We start from the raw sequence: 21,179 nt of genomic DNA on the forward strand, positions 1-21,179 counted from the left end.
CGTTTTGAATTGAAGAACGGAAGTCACGTGGGTTTTTCGTTTTTTCGTTTTAAACCACAAACGAAAAACGGAATCACGTGGTGCTCTGTTTGTTTTTTGTTTCTAAACGAAAAACGAAAAAAACAAATTAAAAAAACGATCCGATTTAGTTTCTTCAAGTTTCTTTCTGTCATTTTCTCTTTTGAATCGAGGAGCGGAGAACGGCAGTCACGTGACCAGGAAGTGAAGGCAAACATGTCAAAATAAAAGCCAAGAAGATAGTGTAGTCATATTATAAAAGTGTAACATTATTTAAGCACAGGATCGAGGTAACAGTAGAAGATAAATAGGCTAAATAAATACATACTGTACCTAAAAAAGCCTAATTAATTATATATCCTAGACACCTACACTGTGCCAAAATCATGGAAATTCACAATAATTAGGCCTGTGCTAAAAAAGCTAGGCGCAAGTTAGCCAAATGATCTTTGGCCCATCGCAATAACCTCCATATTGTGTAAAACCATGGAACGAGTTCTTGCCAGCCACCTGACCAGCACAGTGGCTACTAAGCTAGATCTGCTCCAGTTCGCTTAAATAAGAGCGACAGAGTCCCAGACGACGCTGTGCTGACTGCTTAACACCGTCCACAAAACACCTTATGCATCCTAAAGGTTATGCCAGAGCTTTATTTGTGGATTTTAGCTCAGCTTTTAACTCAATGAAGACGCATATTCTCCTGAAAAGGCTCCTTGATCTCAACATCAACACAGGGTTAGTTGTGTGGATCAGAGGGTCTGTGTCAGGGAGAACATGTCAGACAGGCTGCCCACAAGGCTGTGTTCTTTCCCCTGTGCTATTCTCTCTTTTTACTAATGAATTTATGACCAATGAGAAACATTTTAGACTGTTTAAGTATGTGGATGACATGGCCTTAGTTGGCCTTTTACAGGAAACAGGCCCACTAGGTGAAGCTGCCTATCTGGCCCACACTACAGCCCTTCAGACACGGTGTCACACTAGCCAGCTAGAAATCAATGTGGCCGAGACGAAAGAATTAATCATGTGCTGCACAAAACAACATTTGATCACAGAGCCAGTTTCACTTGATGGCCAACATGTTGAAACTGTGGAACACTTTAAATACCTCGGTACCGTCCTGGACACCCAGGTGAGCTTCTCTGAAAATACAGAGTATATCTTCAAGAGAAGCTCACAGCGACTTTATCTTCTAAGGAAACTTAGTGGCCTCGGTGTCAGCCGGCAGATTTTAGAATTAGTGTACAAAACTATTGTTGAGAGGATTTTAACCTTTAACCTTCCTGCCTGGTACGGTCACCTACACTGTAGATAGAAGAATAAACTGTCTAGGATTGTGTCAATGGTAGGCAAAATAGGTGGTAAACCCCAAAAGCCCTTGACTCAACTTTTTACAGAAAGGACGAGGAAGAAAGCGAGGAGCATCCTGGCAGATAGCTCCCATCCTCTCTGCAGCCAGTCAGGAGGCGCTATAGAGCCCCTCTGGACACTAAACATGTGTTTAAAAAGTCTTTCATCCCAAATGCCATCAATACTCTTAACTCAACACAGTGACTGAGCAGATCTGAGCCACAGACACTGACATGAACTGTTTTTAATGTGTAACATAACCTGTCTCTGTTTTTTACTAACTGCTGTCTGTTGTTTTCTGTGTTTTGTGAGCCGAAGAGAAAAATCCACCCTGGTGGACAATAAAGTTTGATTGTATTGATCAGTTCATATTGAGGGGCCGTCAGCTTTACAATTTAGTTTGGAGGGAGATTCAGTACCAGTGAAGTCAGTGCATTTTATGAGTGGGCCTTCTGTGACGTTACCCACCGTAGGGGTCAGAGGTCACCACTCCTCAATCCCCAAGGATTTTCTTTTCAGTCAAATTTTCAATTTTGACGCATTTATAGATGAAAAGTCAAGTCAATAATCCTGGTCAATGATAGATAAGTATGGTTGATCAGCATGTTTGCCAACCTTCAGACATCATAGTCTAATATGAGGATTAATCAGCCTGAGTTCTGAAGGAACCGGCCCTCTACCTCCAAGAGGTCAGGGCACAGCTACGTGTTGGTTAATCTTGTGTGACAAAGAGATTTTCCAAACAGACGGGTTAAAGCATAATAATACAATTTATTCCGAACAATTAATGTTGCATAAGTAAGATAACAGAGTTTACAGAATTCTGGATCCAATCAACGTGTCCCTGACAACATACAATGCATGGGTCAGTTCGCGAAGTCTGAACCCTGAGCTATCCCTGATCCAGCGTTTTTATGGTTTACACAATATCAATAGTCATGAGCTTATGGCACGTGATGTTTTTGCTGCATATCTTCTTTTTTGTTTCTTCTTCTGACTCCATCCTCCCGTGACCTTGTGAAAAGAACAGAACATGCAGTCCCGTGTGCCTCCCCCCTGTCCTCGCCCTTGAGTAGTTCAAAGCCTCTCCAAATGCTGCCAGAGATTATTACAATGTGACTATATAGAAATCTACAGTCACCGAATCACCTCCTCAAGGAACAAAACAGTGCAACAACAACTGAACAGCCCCAAGTCCTTCATTCCTTCACCCTGAGTTATGCCCTTAGAAGCTAATAATTGAGAGACAGTTATTGAGCAATCATGAAACAATACAACAGTTTTCAGCTTCCCTTATAAGCAGGTTATTTCAGGTCATTGTAAGCACTTTTGTACATAATAAATCCAACAGTTCACTAAAAAACTGAAATCACTAACTTTCTGTATTCTGTTTGGTGGTTTATGAGGCTTTTCAATAATTTCTAGTCTATTTGGTATAATATGTAATTTAGTTAATTTGTTCGACATCATGATAAGGCTGATTTTTCAACCAGTGGTTATGACATTAATGCCAGCTAGACAGAATAAAGCTCTGTCTGTCATGACAATAGAACTGTACTGAAAGCCTTTCCTTTACTCGGGTGACTCTTTACAGCCGTCTGAAGACAGCAGGTATCTGTTAAATCTACAGTATCTAGAGTGATGGAGTGGCCTTCAGTCCAGTACAGTATTGTCATGACAGACAGAGCTTTATTCTGTCTAGCTGGCATTAATGTCATAATCGCTGGTTGAAAAATCATCATTATCATGATGTAGAACTACTCGGCTACAGTCTTCCTAATGGAGTGCAGGGGATCAGGTGGAAGTGTCAGGTGTGTTGAAAGGATTAGCCACATAGTGCTTCTCACCTGCCGACATAAAGAAACAGCCCATAGTAAGGGTGTGAGAGAGAAAAGTGTCAATTATGTGAGAGTTCTGTATAACATCTGTAGAGACCCTCCCTGTTGTATAACATCTGTAGACAGAAAACAACAGACAGCAGTTAGTAAAAAACAGAGACAGGTTATGTTACACATTAAAAACAGTTCATGTCAGTGTCTGTGGCTCAGATCTGCTCAGTCACTGTGTTGAGTTAAGAGTATTGATGGCATTTGGGATGAAAGACTTTTTAAACACATGTTTAGTGTCCAGAGGGGCTCTATAGCGCCTCCCGACTGGCTGCAGAGAGGATGGGAGCTATCTGCCAGGATGCTCCTCGCCTTCTTCCTCGTCCTTTCTGTAAAAAGTTGAGTCAAGGGCTTTTGGGGTTTACCACCTATTTTGCCTACCATTGACACAATCCTAGACAGTTTATTCTTCTATCTACAGTGTAGGTGACCGTACCAGGCAGGAAGGTTAAAGGTTAAAATCCTCTCAACAATAGTTTTGTACACTAATTCTAAAATCTGCCGGCTGACACCGAGGCCACTAAGTTTCCTTAGAAGATAAAGTCGCTGTGAGCATCTCTTGAAGATATACTCTGTATTTTCAGAGAAGCTCACCTGGGTGTCCAGGACGGTACCGAGGTATTTAAAGTGTTCCACAGTTTCAACATGTTGGCCATCAAGTGAAACTGGCTCTGTGATCAAATGTTGTTTTGTGCAGCACATGATTAATTCTTTCTTCTCAGCCACATTGATTTCTAGCTGGCTAGTGTGACACCGTGTCTGAAGGGCTGTAGTGTGGGCCAGATAGGCAGCTTCACCTAGTGGGCCTGTTTCCTGTAAAAGGCCAACTAAGGCCATGTCATCCACATACTTAAACAGTCTAAAATGTTTCTCATTGGTCATAAATTCATTAGTAAAAAGAGAGAATAGCACAGGGGAAAGAACACAGCCTTGTGGGCAGCCTGTCTGACATGTTCTCCCTGACACAGACCCTCTGATCCACACAACTAACCCTGTGTTGATGTTGAGATCAAGGAGCCTTTTCAGGAGAATATGCGTCTTCATTGAGTTAAAAGCTGAGCTAAAATCCACAAATAAAGCTCTGGCATAACCTTTAGGATGCATAAGGTGTTTTGTGGACGGTGTTAAGCAGTCAGCACAGCGTCGTCTGGGACTCTGTCGCTCTTATTTAAGCGAACTGGAGCAGATCTAGCTTAGTAGCCACTGTGCTGGTCAGGTGGCTGGCAAGAACTCGTTCCATGGTTTTACACAATATGGAGGTTATTGCGATGGGCCAAAGATCATTTGGCTAACTTGCGCCTAGCTTTTTTAGCACAGGCCTAATTATTGTGAATTTCCATGATTTTGGCACAGTGTAGGTGTCTAGGATATATAATTAATTAGGCTTTTTTAGGTACAGTATGTATTTATTTAGCCTATTTATCTTCTACTGTTACCTCGATCCTGTGCTTAAATAATGTTACACTTTTATAATATGACTACACTATCTTCTTGGCTTTTATTTTGACATGTTTGCCTTCACTTCCTGGTCACGTGACTGCCGTTCTCCGCTCCTCGATTCAAAAGAGAAAATGACAGAAAGAAACTTGAAGAAACTAAATCGGATCGTTTTTTTAATTTGTTTTTTTCGTTTTTCGTTTGGAAACAAAAAACAAACAGAGCACCACGTGATTCCGTTTTTCGTTTGTGGTTTAAAACGAAAAAACGAAAAACCCACGTGACTTCCGTTCTTCAATTCAAAACGAATAATGAGAAAAGGAATTCGCAAAAACAAACAAACGGCCCGGTTTGGGTTCGTTTTTCACTTTTTGATTCAGAAACGAAAAAATAAAAAAACGTTTTTTCCTTTCTGAATTCCAAAGGAAAAACGGATTATCCGATGATACCCAGACCCAGACCCCGGTTTGGGTTCGTTTTTCATTTTTTGATTCAGAAACGAAAAACGAGAAAACGGCCGTTTTCTCGTTTTTGGTTTAAAACGAAAAAATAAAAAAACGTTTTTTCCTTTCTGAATTCCAAAGGAAAAATGGATTATCCGATGATACCCAGACCCTGTTTCCTAGCAACGCAATTCTGTTGCAATTTCGCAGTAATTCCGTTGAAATGAGCTAAAACGGAGCGTTTCAGTCAGAGGGTAAATACAGGCATATTCAGGCCGACAGTATGAGGAAAATACAGTGTTTTTTGAACATTACAGCATATAAACATGTTCTAGTAGAAACATAAAATACAAGTATGATCCTGAAAATGAGCACAATATGAGACCTTTAAGTATATTTTAATGCTCATACTTTTGTAATTTTACTTGTCCTACAGTTCTTTTATTTAAAAAAGAAGATATATTTTGCATATCTTTTGATATATTTTTTTCACATTTTTTATTTTAAATTTTGTTTTTATTTCTTGACTTTTGTAGTACATGTTTTTTCTTTTCTCCTGTGTTTATTGTTACACACCAAATACCAATGCAAATTCCTTGTATGTGTAAACCTACTTGGCAATAAACCTGATTCTGATTTCATGACCATTTGAAGATCACAGTAGTTGTCATTTTTACACATCACATCATAAAACTGGCTATATAAAAAAACATGATTGTGATATAGCCTAATGTTTTTACAGTTGTGTTATAAATATTTGTTAAATCAATTTTATATATTGTGCCATACCACATTCATTTCCTAATTTGATTACCAAAATCTCTGTATACTTTTGTCAAAACACAAAAATCCTTGAGGAAAACTTTGATTAAAATTACTTCAAAATATTCCAACTCCCAAAACAAAACGTAGTAATATGGGTATTTCTTTCTTTTTTTTTTAGGTTAGATGGAAACATTGTATTTATAGGATTAGGGTTATTTCATTTAAAAATAAACACCACAAATAATACAGAAGGATATTTCATGTCTTAATTATCTGCCAAGATGTGTGGTGTTCATATTGATGATCCAAATATAATGTAATTTACTGGCATTATTTTTTCTGTGTTCTTCTTTTATTTAAAATTTCATGTGAACAAGATATTGTTATTTACTTGCATAATAAAAGTTACTGAATAAATTAATTCATCCCAGCAGAAAGTAAAACAACATTCAGTGGTGCACATATAGATGCATTATTAACATGTAATTGCACAGTCAACCCTCAGTGGGATTGCACTTGTGTATCTTTTATGAGGATTTACAGCAGAAACCAGGTCAGCTGTGATAGAAACAAGCATTTTCAGCATCACCGGTCGTGCTCACACATCACTGTGATGCTGTTAGGAGTTAACTCACACATGAGATGATTTATGTAGAATTTGAATTGATAGTCAAATCATAAGTCAACAGCAGAGCCTTGAGTTTATCTTTGGACGGTTTACAGTGAGTGAACTCCATTATTCTAAACTTGTTTCCTAAAGATCTTCACTTTGTGTGCACCGAAGGATTTCTGGGTCTTGTTAGTATCTGACTGCAACCTGTGAGGGAGTTCCCCTGTAGGAAATCACTGAATTACTGTGAACATCATGTTAAATGATGATGCTCTATTTTGATGATGAGTCATGTGTGACTGTAGAGTTCAGCAGTATACAAATTATTTTTGTAGCAAACCTCTGAGCACCTTTACAAGTATATCTTAGTATAAGTAATCTATAGTAGGAAAAATCTGTATATTTTTTACATTTATAGAAAATAGTCAATATTTAAATGGATTTTTAATCACAGAAAAAAACTGCACTTTTCAACACAAGTCCTTTTTACACATACACTGATGCTTTGCTGCAGGTACAATTTCTACAGTACATTTTCCTGGTTTTATTTTTATTTACAGGTAACATTTTCAATGCAGGACTTTTCCTCGTAACGGAGTATTTTACAGTGTGGTATTAGTACTAGGGATGTCAATCGATTCAAATATTTAATCACGATTAATCACATGATTGTCCATAGTTAATCACGATTAATTGCAAATTAATCACACATTTTTTACCTGTTCAAAATGTACCTTAAATAGGGAGTGGGCAAATATGCTTGCTTTATGCAAATGTATGTATTTATCTATTACTGGAAATCAATCAACAACCCAAAACAATGACAGATATTGTCTAGAAACCCTCAGAGGTACTGCATTTAGCATAAAAATATGCTCAAATCATAACATAACAATCACAACAGCTGTCAGTGTGTCAGTGTGCTGACTTGACTATGACTTGCCCCAAAACTGCATGTGATTATCATAAAGTGGGCATGTCTGTAAAGGGGAGACTCGTGGGTACCCATAGAACCCATTTACATTCACATATCTTGAGGTCAGAGGTCAAGGGACCCCTTTGAAAATGGCCTTATTTAACCTCCTTCACGACGAGCTAGTATGACATGGTTGGTACCGATGGATTCCTTAGGTTTTCTAGTTTCATGTGATGTCATTATCTCTAGCTTTAAAATTGAGCCGGCTATAACCTCCGAAAGATCGATTGTGTTAATGCGTTAAAGAAATGAATGGCGTTAAAATGATTTTGTGCGTTAACTTTGACAGCCTTAATTAGTACATTTACTTAAAGTAAAGGATCTGAATTCCTTCCTTCCGCCACCACTGAGAATAAACACAGTATAACAGCACGTTTGGGATCTATTTTATGGAGTACAGTAAATCTATAGGTTTAAATTAACATATGAACTTGGAGGTTATGAAAATGAATGGGTTGGATTTGCTGCTTTTTTCCCCCAGGTGCAGAGTTACAGTTGATTTACATACAGTCATATCTGTTATTCAAAGCTTGAGTCAACTTTACAGGCTGTGACTTGTCATTGGTTAGAATTTACTGGGAGTGAACTGTTCGTACCTCCACCTTCAGAAAAGACAAATTTACACAGCTGAGACTCATCCATGAAAGGCAAATAATAGCAGTTTGTTCAGTACAGTTCATAGGAAACACTTGCTTGCAGTGACTCAGGGGGCGCTGAGGTTGGATCAGCTGCTCTCCACCAATCACATCGTCCGTGTCCCCCTTGGTACTGGACAACGGTGCCATCCCTCTCATCCTCAGCTCACATCCACCTGGCTTTCTGAAGCAGACATCTTGTTTTTCATTGCTCATATTCACAGGTAAGGTACAATTATGATGCTACTTTAACCTCATTCCTATAAATGTTCTGTTACTAACCGTTAATGACTTTTTTTTCATCATTCATTTGACTTGTAGAAGATATTATTTTCCTCGTACAAATGAGCAGTTTAAAAAAAAGGTACTTCTACTGTTTATTCTATTATTTCTTTGGTGGGTTTCTGTTTGTTTTGATTCTTGTATTTTGCCGTCAAACACTGGGCACACAGGAGATTTCAAACCAGCAGCTTCTTCTATGTTTTCTCTTCTGTTTTCTCACCCCAAGAGGCCTGATCTTCCTGGAGATGGCTCACCTGCCTCACAGATGCCATGGCAACTTTCCCCAAAGGCGTGCCACCCTGTTGCCACTGGTTGCCAAGTGGAGAGTACAGCTGGCACTGGAGGCCATGTCATCCGAGACTGGTTCAAATCCCACAACAACAGCAGAGGAGCCGAGCCTCCCAGCAGAACACGTAATAGCCGAAAGACAGTGTTGAAAATTAACAGTTTCATGATTGAGAAGGGCGGTTATCACAACAGCTGGATGAGTTTCACAGTGTTAAGGAAGAGGGGTATTGATACTTAATTCAACTTTTGGTTTGATGAGAATGACACTAAATCTATAATTATTTTTTGAATAGCTCTGCAGTACTGGATTCTGTGAGATGGAAAAGGAGTCAAACCGGTCCTGCAAGGGAAAGACCAGAGTGGTCTCTCCTTCATCTGGGAAACCTGGAAAAGATGTATCAGCTTTATTGAAGAGAATAAGGTACAACACGGGAACACTAACAGCACAATGGGAAAATGTATTAAAGGAGACGTATCGTGCTCCTTTTCAGGTTCATACTTGTATTTTGGGTTTCTACTAGAACATGTTTACATACTTTAATGTCTGTCTGAATATACCTGTATTCACCCTCTGTCTGAAACGCTCCGTTTTAGTGCCTGTCTCTTTAAAAAGTCCAGTCTGCTCTGATTGGCTTGCGATAAAAATATGTTTGTGACATAGGAAGGGGAGCCGAATCTGAATGGCTTTTTGAATCACATGTTTTGTGATCTAGGCAGCCCACAAAAAAACTGACTGTTTTTGGGTTGGTATATTCCAAATGTATGTGCACCAGCACTGAAAAGGTGAGTGTTTCATGATATGTCCTCTTTAAAAGGTAAATAGTTTGACATTTGGAAAATTTCTTTTGAGAGGTAGATGAGATTTATACCACTTTAGCGTAGCATAAAGATTGGAAACAGCTAGCTGGGCTCTGTCTACACTTTAAAGCTCACAAATTATGTTAATTAGTGGGATGCATACATAAGTCTGTTTAACAATGGGTGTCTGCATACACAAATGTGCTTCTATGATCGTCAGCACATATTGTGCATGTGCTTTTGGGATGCGGACAGTTCGCTCAGGCCCTCAAACATACGGCCAGATGACCAACATATGTGAACAGAAAGTATAATTTGGACTTAAGTGCAATTTTAGTTTCTGCATGAGGGTCCGTGTGACGTTTGTGCAGACACTATAAACATTTTTTATTCACCATATCTGCACCTTTAAAATGAAGAATTTGTGCTTTCAAAAGGAGTTACGTGAAGTAATATCATGGGGAACAACAGTATTGCCTGGCAACCTCATGGTACATCATTGTGTTAAGTCATTGTTCCGCTTCGTTGTTTGCCAAGATAACAGCACATGACTCTCCCTAAAACCACATATTGTTGTTTTTACCTCACTGTTTGAGTATGGGATTTAACAGACAAGATATAACATGTTGATTAGTGTCCTTTAGAGATGCTGGTGGGTGTGTTTTTGAATCCTGGAGAGAGACAGGCTCGCTGTTTCCTCTTGTTTCCAGTCTAGGCTAATCACTTCCAAGCTCTTAAACTCCATGAAGAAAGAATAAACAAATGTAAATTGAATAAAAGAAAGTGGTATCAATCTTTTCATCTAACTCTCTGAAAGAAAGTAAATAAGTAAATAACTACTCCCTTATTGATATTCCATGTTGGATAGTAGCCTACTCCTGATTTGGTAAATTTAGGATCTGATGAAAAAGATTTTTCCACTGACCAAGCCTTCATTTATTTCCACAGGATTCACCCAGAGGCCCAAAGGATTCTGGGTAACTCCTGCATACCTGTAGTGAGCTTGGAGCGTCTGAACTTCCGGTCCGTGTGCTTCTCATCTCTGCAGCCGGTTGTTTCTCTGGTACGACTGCCCTGCCAAACACGAGTCAAGTTACACAATGAAGCTTCCTGTTTGGATCTTCCTCCGCTGGTACAGAATGGATTCAGTCATCATGAGGCAAACATTTTGGAGGTGTCGCCTCAGTCTGATCTCAGTCAACCAGAACCTTCACCAACATCGTGGACTGAACCGTACTGTCCCGACAGCTCCCCTTCCGAGGAACCGGAGCAGGACTCAGGCTTCGACTGTGACTCTAATCCAGATCAGCTGTACATCCTGTTCGATCATGGATCCGATGAATGGGACCCGGATGGGAAAACGGATTCAGAAACATTTTATTTGGATCCGGATCGTGAGCAGACATTGTTGATCGAACTGGATCCAGAACCGGAAGCAGATCGGGATGAAACCCTGGAGCTGGAGGATGAAGTAGTTCAAATGGACGATAGTGAAGATCAAAGACCTGATCTTTGCAGCTCACAGGAGGAGGAGGAGGAGGAGGAGGAGGACTCATCCGCGCAGAAACCTGGACCTGGATCAGGGCCCGAGGAGATGGAGAGTGAAGATTTTTGTGCTGTGTGTCTGAACGGAGGAGATCTGCTCTGCTGCGACCGCTGCCCTAAAGTTTACCACTTGGACTGTCACATACCTCCACTCATCAACTTCCCACTGTAAGTGCTGTAAGGACACCCAGTACGAGCACACTATCCTTTATCTGCTACACCAGCTCAGTCGCACAACAGTTCTTGAAATAGTCACGAAATTCAATCTATTTGATTTGTGTACGTAGACACACCTTTGACATGTGTCATAAACAAATATCAGGCTTTGGCTGCACAGACAATACTTGTTTGTGGGATACATTCATTTGGTTTTGGTCGTTTTACGTGATTTGTTAGCAACGATAACAAGGTTTACATTGTTTTTAAATCTCTAAATCATGAAGTAATGGAGGTCCTGTGTCTGCTACAGAGGTGACTGGGTTTGTACGCTGTGCAGAACTGACCATGAACCTGTGGAGACCTACGACTGTGAGAACAAGCACTCCCGCGGGGGAGTCAAAGCTCCGTACACACTGACTAACCAGGACCAGAGGGTGAGCTGCGGGATCGGTTTAACCCTTATCAAATCTGTAAAAGCTGTTCATTTATTTATTTTGTTATAACCTAAAAGAAAGCAGGAAAGCAGTTTCTGGTGGTCAAACAGTCATCAAATTGATATAGTGTACCAAAAGTAAAGCAATCATTAATTCAAGTCAGAAAAAAATGGACACAACATTGTTTTTTCTTTTTTACACTAGCATAATCACTAGTATAGAGTTGTTTCCAAGACTCTTGATATAGTATCAGACCAATGAGTAGATGAACATATGTTTTATAGTGACTGTGTATGTGTGTGTGTGTGTGTGTGTGTGTGTGTGTGTGTGTGTGTGTGTGTGTGTGTGTGTGTTTCCTGTTCAGAGGTGTGAGAAGCTGACTCTGCTGTTGTACCATCACACGCTCAGCGCTCCGTTCCATGAGCCTGTCAGCACCCTGGTCAGTCCAACAGATTTACATTAAAAACACGTCTATTTTATAGTAAAATCACATCAAATAAATCACCCTGACAGCACTGAATATAACATATATCAGTGTACAAATATATAGGTCATAATAGCTACATGACAGCCTGTACTTAAAGGTGCAGTGTGTAGGGTTTGGTGGCATCTAGTGGTGAGGTTGCAGATTGCAACCAACTAAACAACTTCAAAGTCGTAGTCGGAGAACTATGGTGGCCGATGCGGAAACGCGACTGGCCCTATCTAGAGCCTCCGTGAAGTGGACCCGCTCCCTGTGTAGATATAAACGGCTCATTCTAAGGTAACGAAAACACAATGATCCTTATTTTTAGGTGATTATACACTAAAGAAAACATAGTTATTAATATTATATTCCATTTCTAACAATGTATCCCCCTAATTGTTACACACTTTTCCTTTAAGAAAATTATAAAAAATAGATATAAAAAATAAATATTGGGTTCAACCTACACAGGATTATATTACACAACTTGATTAAATATGAAAAATATATATATAAAAAAAGGTGTTGTTCAGTAACAAAATAAACATTATATGTCTATACAACAGATATTGCAACATCTTCCTTTGATAATTCACCACATAAACCTAAAACTCTCTGTTGCAAACATCAAATTCCCTTTTTTTTATCCTGATAAATGGCCTTTTTTCAAGTAGGCCCTACAATAAATCAAATGGAACAAAGCAACTTAATAGAAATAAATCATTTGGCAATAATAAAGAGAAGAGCTACACTGCTGGCCTCGTTTAAAACAGCTCAAAGTGATGGCATGTAATGGTTGAGAAGAGAAAACACTGGCTTACTGAACATGTAAAATGTTCCACTGACCTTTCATAACAAAATGTTAAAATGAAAACAATGATGTAATCTGTGTGAATGTGCTCCAGGCCCGAAACTACTACCAGATCATCAAGAGGCCCATCGACCTGTCGGTGATCCGCAGGAAACTGGACAAGAGCAACACGCTCCACTACTTCACCGCCGAGCAGTTTGTGGATGACGTCCTGCTGATGTTCAAGAACTGCGCTACGTTCAATTACGTGAGTGGATTTCCCGCCTTAATCTAATTTCTAGTGTAATTGAATTATTTCTGCACTGTAACCTGCGGGAATAAGTTCCACATGTAGCAGAAAACTGGGCCACTTTTACACTTTGATTTCTTTATGTAGCGACTGTCAATCAGGTTGTGTCCATCGGCAAGTTAATGTTAAATCTCAGGTGATATCTAACAAGAGCCATGCTGACAGCTGTGTTCAGACACAGTAGGCTACTTTGAGCTAAATGCTAATGTCAGCACAAGATAAAACTAGAATGGCACTCGGAGAGCGCAGACCTCCGCCAAGCTGGCCGAGTATGATTGCCCCCCCTCTCCGTGCAGCTTGCGCCATCATCCACGTGTATTTTTGTTTATGTTGAGATCAGCTTTACGTAGCGGAGCATCGTAAAACACTTCATTCAAACTGGACAGAAACAAAGTGAAAGTGTCCCCCCCTCACTCCACCCTCTGCTCTCTCTCTCTGTCCCTCTGTCGGCAGAAGGAAAGAGGCAGGGTGACCATCAACACTTAAAGCCTGTGGTGTTAATGCACAGGCTGAGCGGAGTTATTAAAAAAATCACGAAGCCGGATAATGATCCGGATCGCCACCAAAATATAATGGATTGTTCATTGTGCCACACCCCACTCCTCCAAAAAATGTTGAATATAGTAAATAGTACAGCTGTAGTTTGTGCCAGGACTGTTACTGTGAGGGTCATTTGATTCGACCAACTGTAAATGCTGAATATGCTAAATGCATTTTATTTGCATGGAAAAAGGAAGATGAACATTTTGCGTAACAGCTCGTCTTGGGTTTCAAGAGCAAAGTCCTCCATGTGGCCTTTGATTAAAAAAACAGCAGCAACAAAAACTTACACAAATCAAACATCCTCCCACACGTTGTAAGATAAGATAAGATATTCCTTTATTAGTCTCACAGTGGGGGAAAGTGCAAAAAACAAGAAGCATCAGCTCATTGGATCCACAAGAGTCTCAGCTTTACAGTGAATTTATGCAATTCAAGACTGTTTAGGGACCCATCTCTGTAAAGGGGAGACTCGTTGGTACCCATAGAACCCATTTTCATTCACATATCTTGAGGTCAAAGGTCAAAGGAACCCCTTTGAAAATTGCCTTGCCAGTTTTTTCTCGCCAAAATTTAGCCTAACTTTGGAGCGATATTTAGCCTCCTTCCCGACATAGTAGCATGACATGGTTGGTACCAATGGGTACTTTCCGGAGTATCTTCACTCTAGCTCTAAAACTGCGCCTGCTACTCCTAAAACGGTAGTCGGTTGAGGGCGCCGGCGCCCCAAAGGAGTGGTCGCACTAGATAAAAGTCAGAGGATCAACAAGAAGTACTCATCCTCTGCAGACCTCGAATGTTTGTACCAAACTTCATGGCAATCTATAAAATAGTTGTTGAGATATCTACAATTTAAAACTCCATTATCAGTCTGATCTTAGAACTGGCCCAACTGGCCCAAGTGTGCAAGCAAGGTGAAATAACGCAACGTATGGTGAACTAGCCTGTTGTAAGTCCACTATCTCTGGATAAATACAGTTTTAAACTATAGAAATAGCCTCTGATCTTTGTGATTTTTACGTTCATCTCTTCCTGCCGTGCAGCCAGACTCAGAGGTGGCCCAGGCCGGTCGAAGCCTCGAGCTGTTTTTCTTGAGCAAACTGAAGGAGATTTTTCCCGAGCGGACGTTCCCGACGGCCAGCCAGGACCGAACGGACAGCGCACGCCTCCGGTGGCTCAGCAGGAAGAGGAAGGAGAACCACAGGAAGAGGAGATTCGTCTTTAGTGGGAAGGGATATTACCTGTAACGAGTTTAATAAACAACACATGTAGAGTTGTATGTTGTTGCCTTAAAGCCCTTTTTTATAGATGGAGGATTTTGAAAAAACTAGACAATCCTTTTTGTACTTTTTACGTTTTCATGAAGCAGAGCTCATTATGGGGAAATCTTCAGGTTGAGTCTTTTTCACATTTCAGGTCTTTTCACAGACTTTCAGGTGGAAACTTTTTTTTTTTTTTTTTTTTTAAAGGGATTGATAACGTTAGAATGAAATCCATAAAATGCAAATGAATCACATTATTTTTGATCTTCTGAAAGATGTAGAGCAGGAAGTCACAATATTAAATATCAACTTTTAGAAAGGTTAATCTATTTTTTAATTGTACTGTATGTTTTTTACTTTGTGTGATGACTTAGATTGTGCTTCAGTACAACTCTAAGTGATGTATATAATACATGGTCATATAAACATTGAGGAAACCTGGTTTTCCACTCTTTCATAATATTGCTAACTGTAATATTGTATGTAATATGTAATATGTTCGGTCACTATTACGGTTCAACGGATTTCTAAATGCTTATAAAAAACTGCATATAACTCAAATTGGGAAACAACAAGTCCTTCCATCAATCAGCGAGAAACAAAGTGAGAACAAGTACAAAGAAAAACTCTACAAAACACAACAGAGGGAAAATGTATAGGCTATTATATATAACACATATTCCCCAATTTGAACCTTTTCAGAGACGTGTAAGACAGATTCTGTCTGGTGTAGAGTTCTGCCAGATACATGGACTTCAAATATGTTATGAAAATGTTATGTGCTTAACTGTAATTGAACACTTTGTGGACTGAAATTCAGAATTTGCATGAGAAGTTGTGAAAGTGCATGCCTGTAAAAGTTTGTAAAACTGGATTTGTATTTCTTTATTTAAATAGACATTTAACTTTACAGATAGGAAGTTTTTTGTTTTTCATTCAGTATAGCTGCCCTTCTGCTGTGAGATACAGTAGATAAATGATCAAAAGCAATATTTATCCTTATTAGTTGGTGGTGATTTTCCAGCCCAGAAGTTATTAATAAAAGCTGCTTTCACAATTTAATATCACAGCTCAACCCATCAGCATGTAAAACAAGTCATAGCATATGTGGCTGCTGTTAAACAGGCAAACAGAGAGATAAATAAATAAATAGTTCTCTTTCATATATGAAGTACAGCAGGTGGAGGATTGAGGCCCATAAAAAAACAATTTTTTTGTAATGTTTTAAATTGGGCTTTTAGGGACAATCTTTTTGTTTTGTTCTTCTCCAGGCTCTTGCTGTTATTACACAACTCCCCCACCAGGGGGTGTGTTTGTATCTCAGACTTTATATTGGATCTTTTGAACATCCAGTCAAAGGTTTGAAATTACAGTGAGACTTTTAAAGCAATAAGTGCTTTCTACTTTCCATATAAATGATCCTTATCGCTCCCTGCTGGTTTCTGCACTCAGTCAGCAGATTTAGAGATCATCAGGGTTCGTCTGATTTGATTTTGTCACTCAATCTTGCTTTGAGGGACAAAATGACCACAGAGCAAGACAATAAATTAAAATTAAATAGATTTACTCCTTTATTTTTTTGTCCTACATTTTATTGTACCCGAGTTTTGTGTCTTTATATCATTGTGTGCATTTAGATGGTTGGGCATGTCTCAATGTGGACACAGATTTTTAGACAAAACTGCTGAAAATCTTTATGAAATGACGCTTCTGATGCTTCTGATCAATCACATGACAACAACAGCAAGAAAATGCATATCATGTCCAAGAAATAATCTCTCAAAACCACTCTTTTATCCTCTCATTTCAGGCATCTTAGCTCGGACAGCAGCACCTCTAAAGCTATATTTAACATGCTCTGGATTTAAAAATGTACAGAAACAAGGAAATGTTGAAGTTTTATAGGCCTATGGCTTGATTTGCTAAATAATTAGGTGAAATGTAAATTCCTCAGACAGTAAAAAGGACCATAACTCGATATATTCTCCATCAGATTTCTTTGCTGGCGTCACCTCAGAGATCCGCTGATGATGAACTCCATCATCCTGTCGGGGCTGTAATGTCTCAGTGACCTCGATGACATCATGCAGAGTGATGTCATTGAAACACTGTGAAGGTTTAAATAAAATGCTTCATGTCATGAACTGAATGTCTTGTTGTGACTGGGATTCAGTGGGGGAGCGTCACAGGAAGACAGAAACATGCAGTTTGTTGTTGTTATCCTGAATCTGCTGTAGTTTGTGTATAATAATTAGCTTCAACTAGATGCCCTCTGTATAGTAGTGTATTTATGGACAATTTTGACTTGAGTATTTCCAATTTATGTTATTTTATAGGGAAATTATGTACTTTTTTACTCCCTATATAAAGAGTTATAAGCCTTTTTAATCACTTTATTTATGGTTATCAAATGTTTAATAATACTTAATTTGCAAGCCATCAGAAGAAAAAAGTTTGGGTTGGCAGGTTGTGGAAAATCCTCCATTATCAAACTTGCTTTGTCCTTTTAGCTAAAAGAACCCTCCGATATATAGAGTGTTTGACCTGTCTGGACAAAAAAATATTTATAAAAACTTTCAATTACTATATTAATTAATTTATTAAATATTAAATGTTATTTATTAACATTTATAAACGCAGTTGATTGACAAACGTACCGATGGCTTAGAAATGACAAACTCAAAAACCTTAATTAATGACTTACTAATATTATTATTATAACCAGACCATTCTCATTCCTAAAGCGCCAAATACTTGCGCTTGGTCACGCCCATATAGTGGATAAATTGGTCGGGCAGTGTGGTGACGTAGGTTAATGAGCGAAAAGACGACTGTTCATGTCCCGTGTGAAACCAACAACGTGTTGTTTGTCTTTGTGTTCAACGTTAAGTTCCACTTTCACTTTACAAACAGTAATTTTAAGCCAAACCATGATGTTTTTCCTAAACCTAACTAAGTGGTTTTGTTGCCTAAACCAATAAGCAAGCGTTTTTGTTTGAATTCACATTGTTAACCACGTGTTTTGTGCAACAGCAGTGCAGAGTTTGACGCGCTGGGTCACCCAGTGTGTTAGAAAATGACGCCAAGGGGTCCTGACGAAGCGTCATTGTGTGACGAGTTGGGATGAGAACGTGTTGCTTTAACTGCAGAGTTATCAGAAATGGAATAGTTTGGTATGTAGTAATAACAAGATGCTTTTCACATTTTCCTTGGAATTTCCTCTGAATAAATTATAATGATAAACTGAGCAACTGTTCTTTTTGTCGCGGTGACGCCCGTTGAAATCCACAGGATCCTCACATCTTATAACTTGTGTCAGATTAATCATTTAAAGGAGGACATGTTGCATTTCTTTCATGTTTTCTTTTGAATTATCTCTAAATAAATAAAACGTTTTCTCACGATTCATCTGCTTTGTTTGTCCTGGACTCTGCTGCTGCGGTCCTCGGTGGTCTGCTCTCTGTTGCCTTGTTGCTGTCAGTTTCTGACTGTGGTTTTTCAATTTTCATCTCTTAAATATGATATTCTACTTTTTTTTTTAATTGTTTCAGGACATTTTGTTCTTCCAAGTGCAATTTGTCAAACAAGAAAAAGCACAGAGTGACTGTTTTTTTTTGCCATTTGAGCCAGAGAGCTCATACTTTCATACACTTTTGTCAAATTGCTCTTCTATGTAATATAATCTATCAAGCAAGCTGCACCATGAGTGCTTTTACTCCCCGAACCCAATAAAAGACTTTCAAATGGACAAAATCTGTAGCAACCACTGATAAAACCCACTCTGTGCCGGCCTTAAACACTTTGATCTGTGCGTACGTCCACTGGGATCTAAAAGATGTCAGCCATTGAATGAAGACATCCAGAGAGAGATGAGGGGAGCTTTGAGGCGGCCAGCAGCCCTGTGGCTAATGTTAAGATAAAATGGGGGGGAAATTGGCCGTGAGATGTTTTCAAAGGGAGGTTTATTCCCCTCTTGTGTCTTTTAAACCCACTTTATTCAGCCCAGTAAACCTCAGTCACATGCCTGCTCTCTTTCTTTCTCCCTCGTCTCTTTTTTTCTCTGTGTTGTAATGTGCAGATGTTTCATTTAAGAACATCAAAAGACTCCTGCAGCTCCTCTCTCGCTGTCTGAAGTTTTGGTGAATCACACAAAAAGAAGCTGCAGCGGTTCGTCTTTGAGATAAGACCCACATCTAATGTTTAGCCCGAACTCAAGAGCATGCATTAGCCACGATTAGACACCTGATATTTACATTCATCACTTTGGGGACAGTTGTTTAAGATGTATGCAGCCTCCAAAAAGCTGCCCGCCAACCCAAAAAGAAGTTTATTCAAGTGCTGTTAGTATACTTCTATTAAATTTAATATACTTTCAGTTTACTTTGTATGTACTTATCAGAGATATACTTAACCAAAGTATACTTAAGTTTACTTAGCTTATACTGAGAAGTATACAGAAAAGTCTACTTGGCTTATACTAGTACTTAATCTTTTGATCGAGATATATTTTATAAAAGTATAATTAAGTATTCTTGCCTTATAGGCCTACAGAAAGGTATATGCTTGGCTTGCAGTTGTGCTTTCTTTTTGATAGAGTAGCCTATTAAAGTGTATGAGCGTTTGTAAACGATGGTTTTGATATGAATTTACGTTACGTTACGTTTTTCAATTTCCCGTTCACCGTGGAGGAACGCAAGAAAAACAAATTAGATTTATGTCTCTTTATGTAATACATAAATCATTGGCTAAGTACTAGCAGTATACCTATAGTATAGTTTAGTACAAAATAAAACTCAGATGTAAACTAGTTGCGTACATAAAGTTTACTATTCTTAGACTTAAAGTATATTTAAAGTATATTTTCATAAACTAAAAAGTGGGCCAATTTTTTATTAATTAAGCATTGAACACTTACAATTATACTACTAGTACATTGATAATAGTATACTTACTAAATAAAGTATACTTCGGGGAAATATACTACTATAATGTACATTTTTTTATTTTTCGTTCACCGTGGAGGCATGCAAGAAAAACTAATTTTATTTATTTATTTATCATCACAAAACGTCCAGTCAAATAGAAAAAGGAGCAAGTCTCTTTATGTAATACATAAATCATTGGCTAAGAACTATCAGTATACCTATAGTATAGTTTAGTACAAAATAAAACTCAGATGTAAACTAGTAGTGTACTTAAAGTTAACTATTCTTACACTTTAAGTGTACTTAAATAGTAGTACACTTGCAATTATACTACTTGTACATTGATAATACTTTCTACATAAAGTATACTTGGGGGAAATATACTTTCCTTCTTTTCATAAGTATACTTCATAAAATAAACTTGATATGCTACTTTTTCATCAGGGAAGATTTGTTGGTACTCTTTGTGTTATTTAGGGTCATTCTGACTCACTTATGGTGTTGATAAGTTAATGCATTATAGCACTATCATGTCTCAGAGTGGGATGAGTGTATGATGTTTTCTTTGGACGGTGTTGAGAGCAGAGTGGATACTGAAAAATATGTACATCCTTTTAGTTTTATGACCAAAGCTGATGTTATAGAGGTAGGAAAGCTGGCTCAGCAGAGACGTATTTGACTTTATTTATGACTGTATCTCAGTGTGAAAGCTCTGGGATATATCACACATAAAGAAGATGATGTTGCACATCATTTTTCACATTTAACTTGAGAGAGTTTTTGCGCCGAAGACAGATATTAGGATGCTTTTAAAGCCACAATCCTCAAAATAGAATAAGCTCAAAGACCAGCGACACACCATCAGTCATCAGTCGTTTCCACTTCATCAATTTCAACATCTCAGATGTGGAAACATGTCAAAAACATGTCGAAAACGACTCCCCGATGCCCAAATTTGGGCAGCAAACTTGAGGGGAGATCAGAAGTAGAAGAAGGGGAATGAAGGGTGTCGTACAATTTCTTTGTGATCGTACAGCCGCTGCCTCTACACTTCATCAATCCAGCTGTCACACTGACGACGTTGGTTCAGTACAGTAACATGTTCAAGATGTTTGTGTGAATCTGTGAAGAGAACGAACGACTACGACTGACCCAACAGACGTGACCGGACAGTAAAAGGACGATCATGAGCATTGGATTGAAAAGGCGCCATTTTAAACATGAAAGTCACTCAGATTTCTTGGAACAATTACAGAGTGA

At 38.7% G+C, this 21,179-nt stretch overlaps 1 protein-coding gene across 2 annotated transcripts; it reads left to right on the top strand.

The window, feature by feature from the left end:
- The first annotated feature begins 6,944 nt into the window (after positions 1 to 6,944).
- On the top strand, positions 6,945 to 15,470 carry LOC141767119 (uncharacterized). 2 transcript variants are annotated; one of them, XM_074634357.1, is made up of 7 exons: positions 6,945 to 8,815; positions 8,984 to 9,111; positions 10,437 to 11,201; positions 11,503 to 11,626; positions 11,991 to 12,065; positions 12,998 to 13,150; positions 14,776 to 15,470. In XM_074634357.1, exons 1-7 carry the CDS (start codon positions 8,465 to 8,467, stop codon positions 14,977 to 14,979), a joined length of 1,800 nt encoding a protein of 599 aa, XP_074490458.1. In that variant the 5' UTR covers positions 6,945 to 8,464; the 3' UTR covers positions 14,980 to 15,470. The 2 variants fall into 2 exon arrangements, with proteins under 2 accessions (XP_074490458.1, XP_074490459.1); XM_074634358.1 differs by having other exon boundaries at positions 6,945 to 9,111.
- Positions 15,471 to 21,179: the final 5,709 nt, after the last annotated feature.

The sequence above is a fragment of the Sebastes fasciatus genome, chromosome 4 (genome assembly GCF_043250625.1).
Source record: "Sebastes fasciatus isolate fSebFas1 chromosome 4, fSebFas1.pri, whole genome shotgun sequence".
Classification (NCBI taxonomy): domain Eukaryota; kingdom Metazoa; phylum Chordata; class Actinopteri; order Perciformes; family Sebastidae; genus Sebastes; species Sebastes fasciatus.

Bases quoted from the DNA above. Each gene is read 5' to 3' on its own strand.
- LOC141767119 (XM_074634357.1), top strand. From the start codon at position 8,465: ATGAGCAGTTTAAAAAAAAGGTACTTCTACTGTTTATTCTATTATTTC. The intron at 9,112-10,436 runs GTACAACACGGG...TTATTTCCACAG, and splicing joins GCTTTATTGAAGAGAATAAG to GATTCACCCAGAGGCCCAAA. The intron at 13,151-14,775 runs GTGAGTGGATTT...CCTGCCGTGCAG, and splicing joins ACTGCGCTACGTTCAATTAC to CCAGACTCAGAGGTGGCCCA.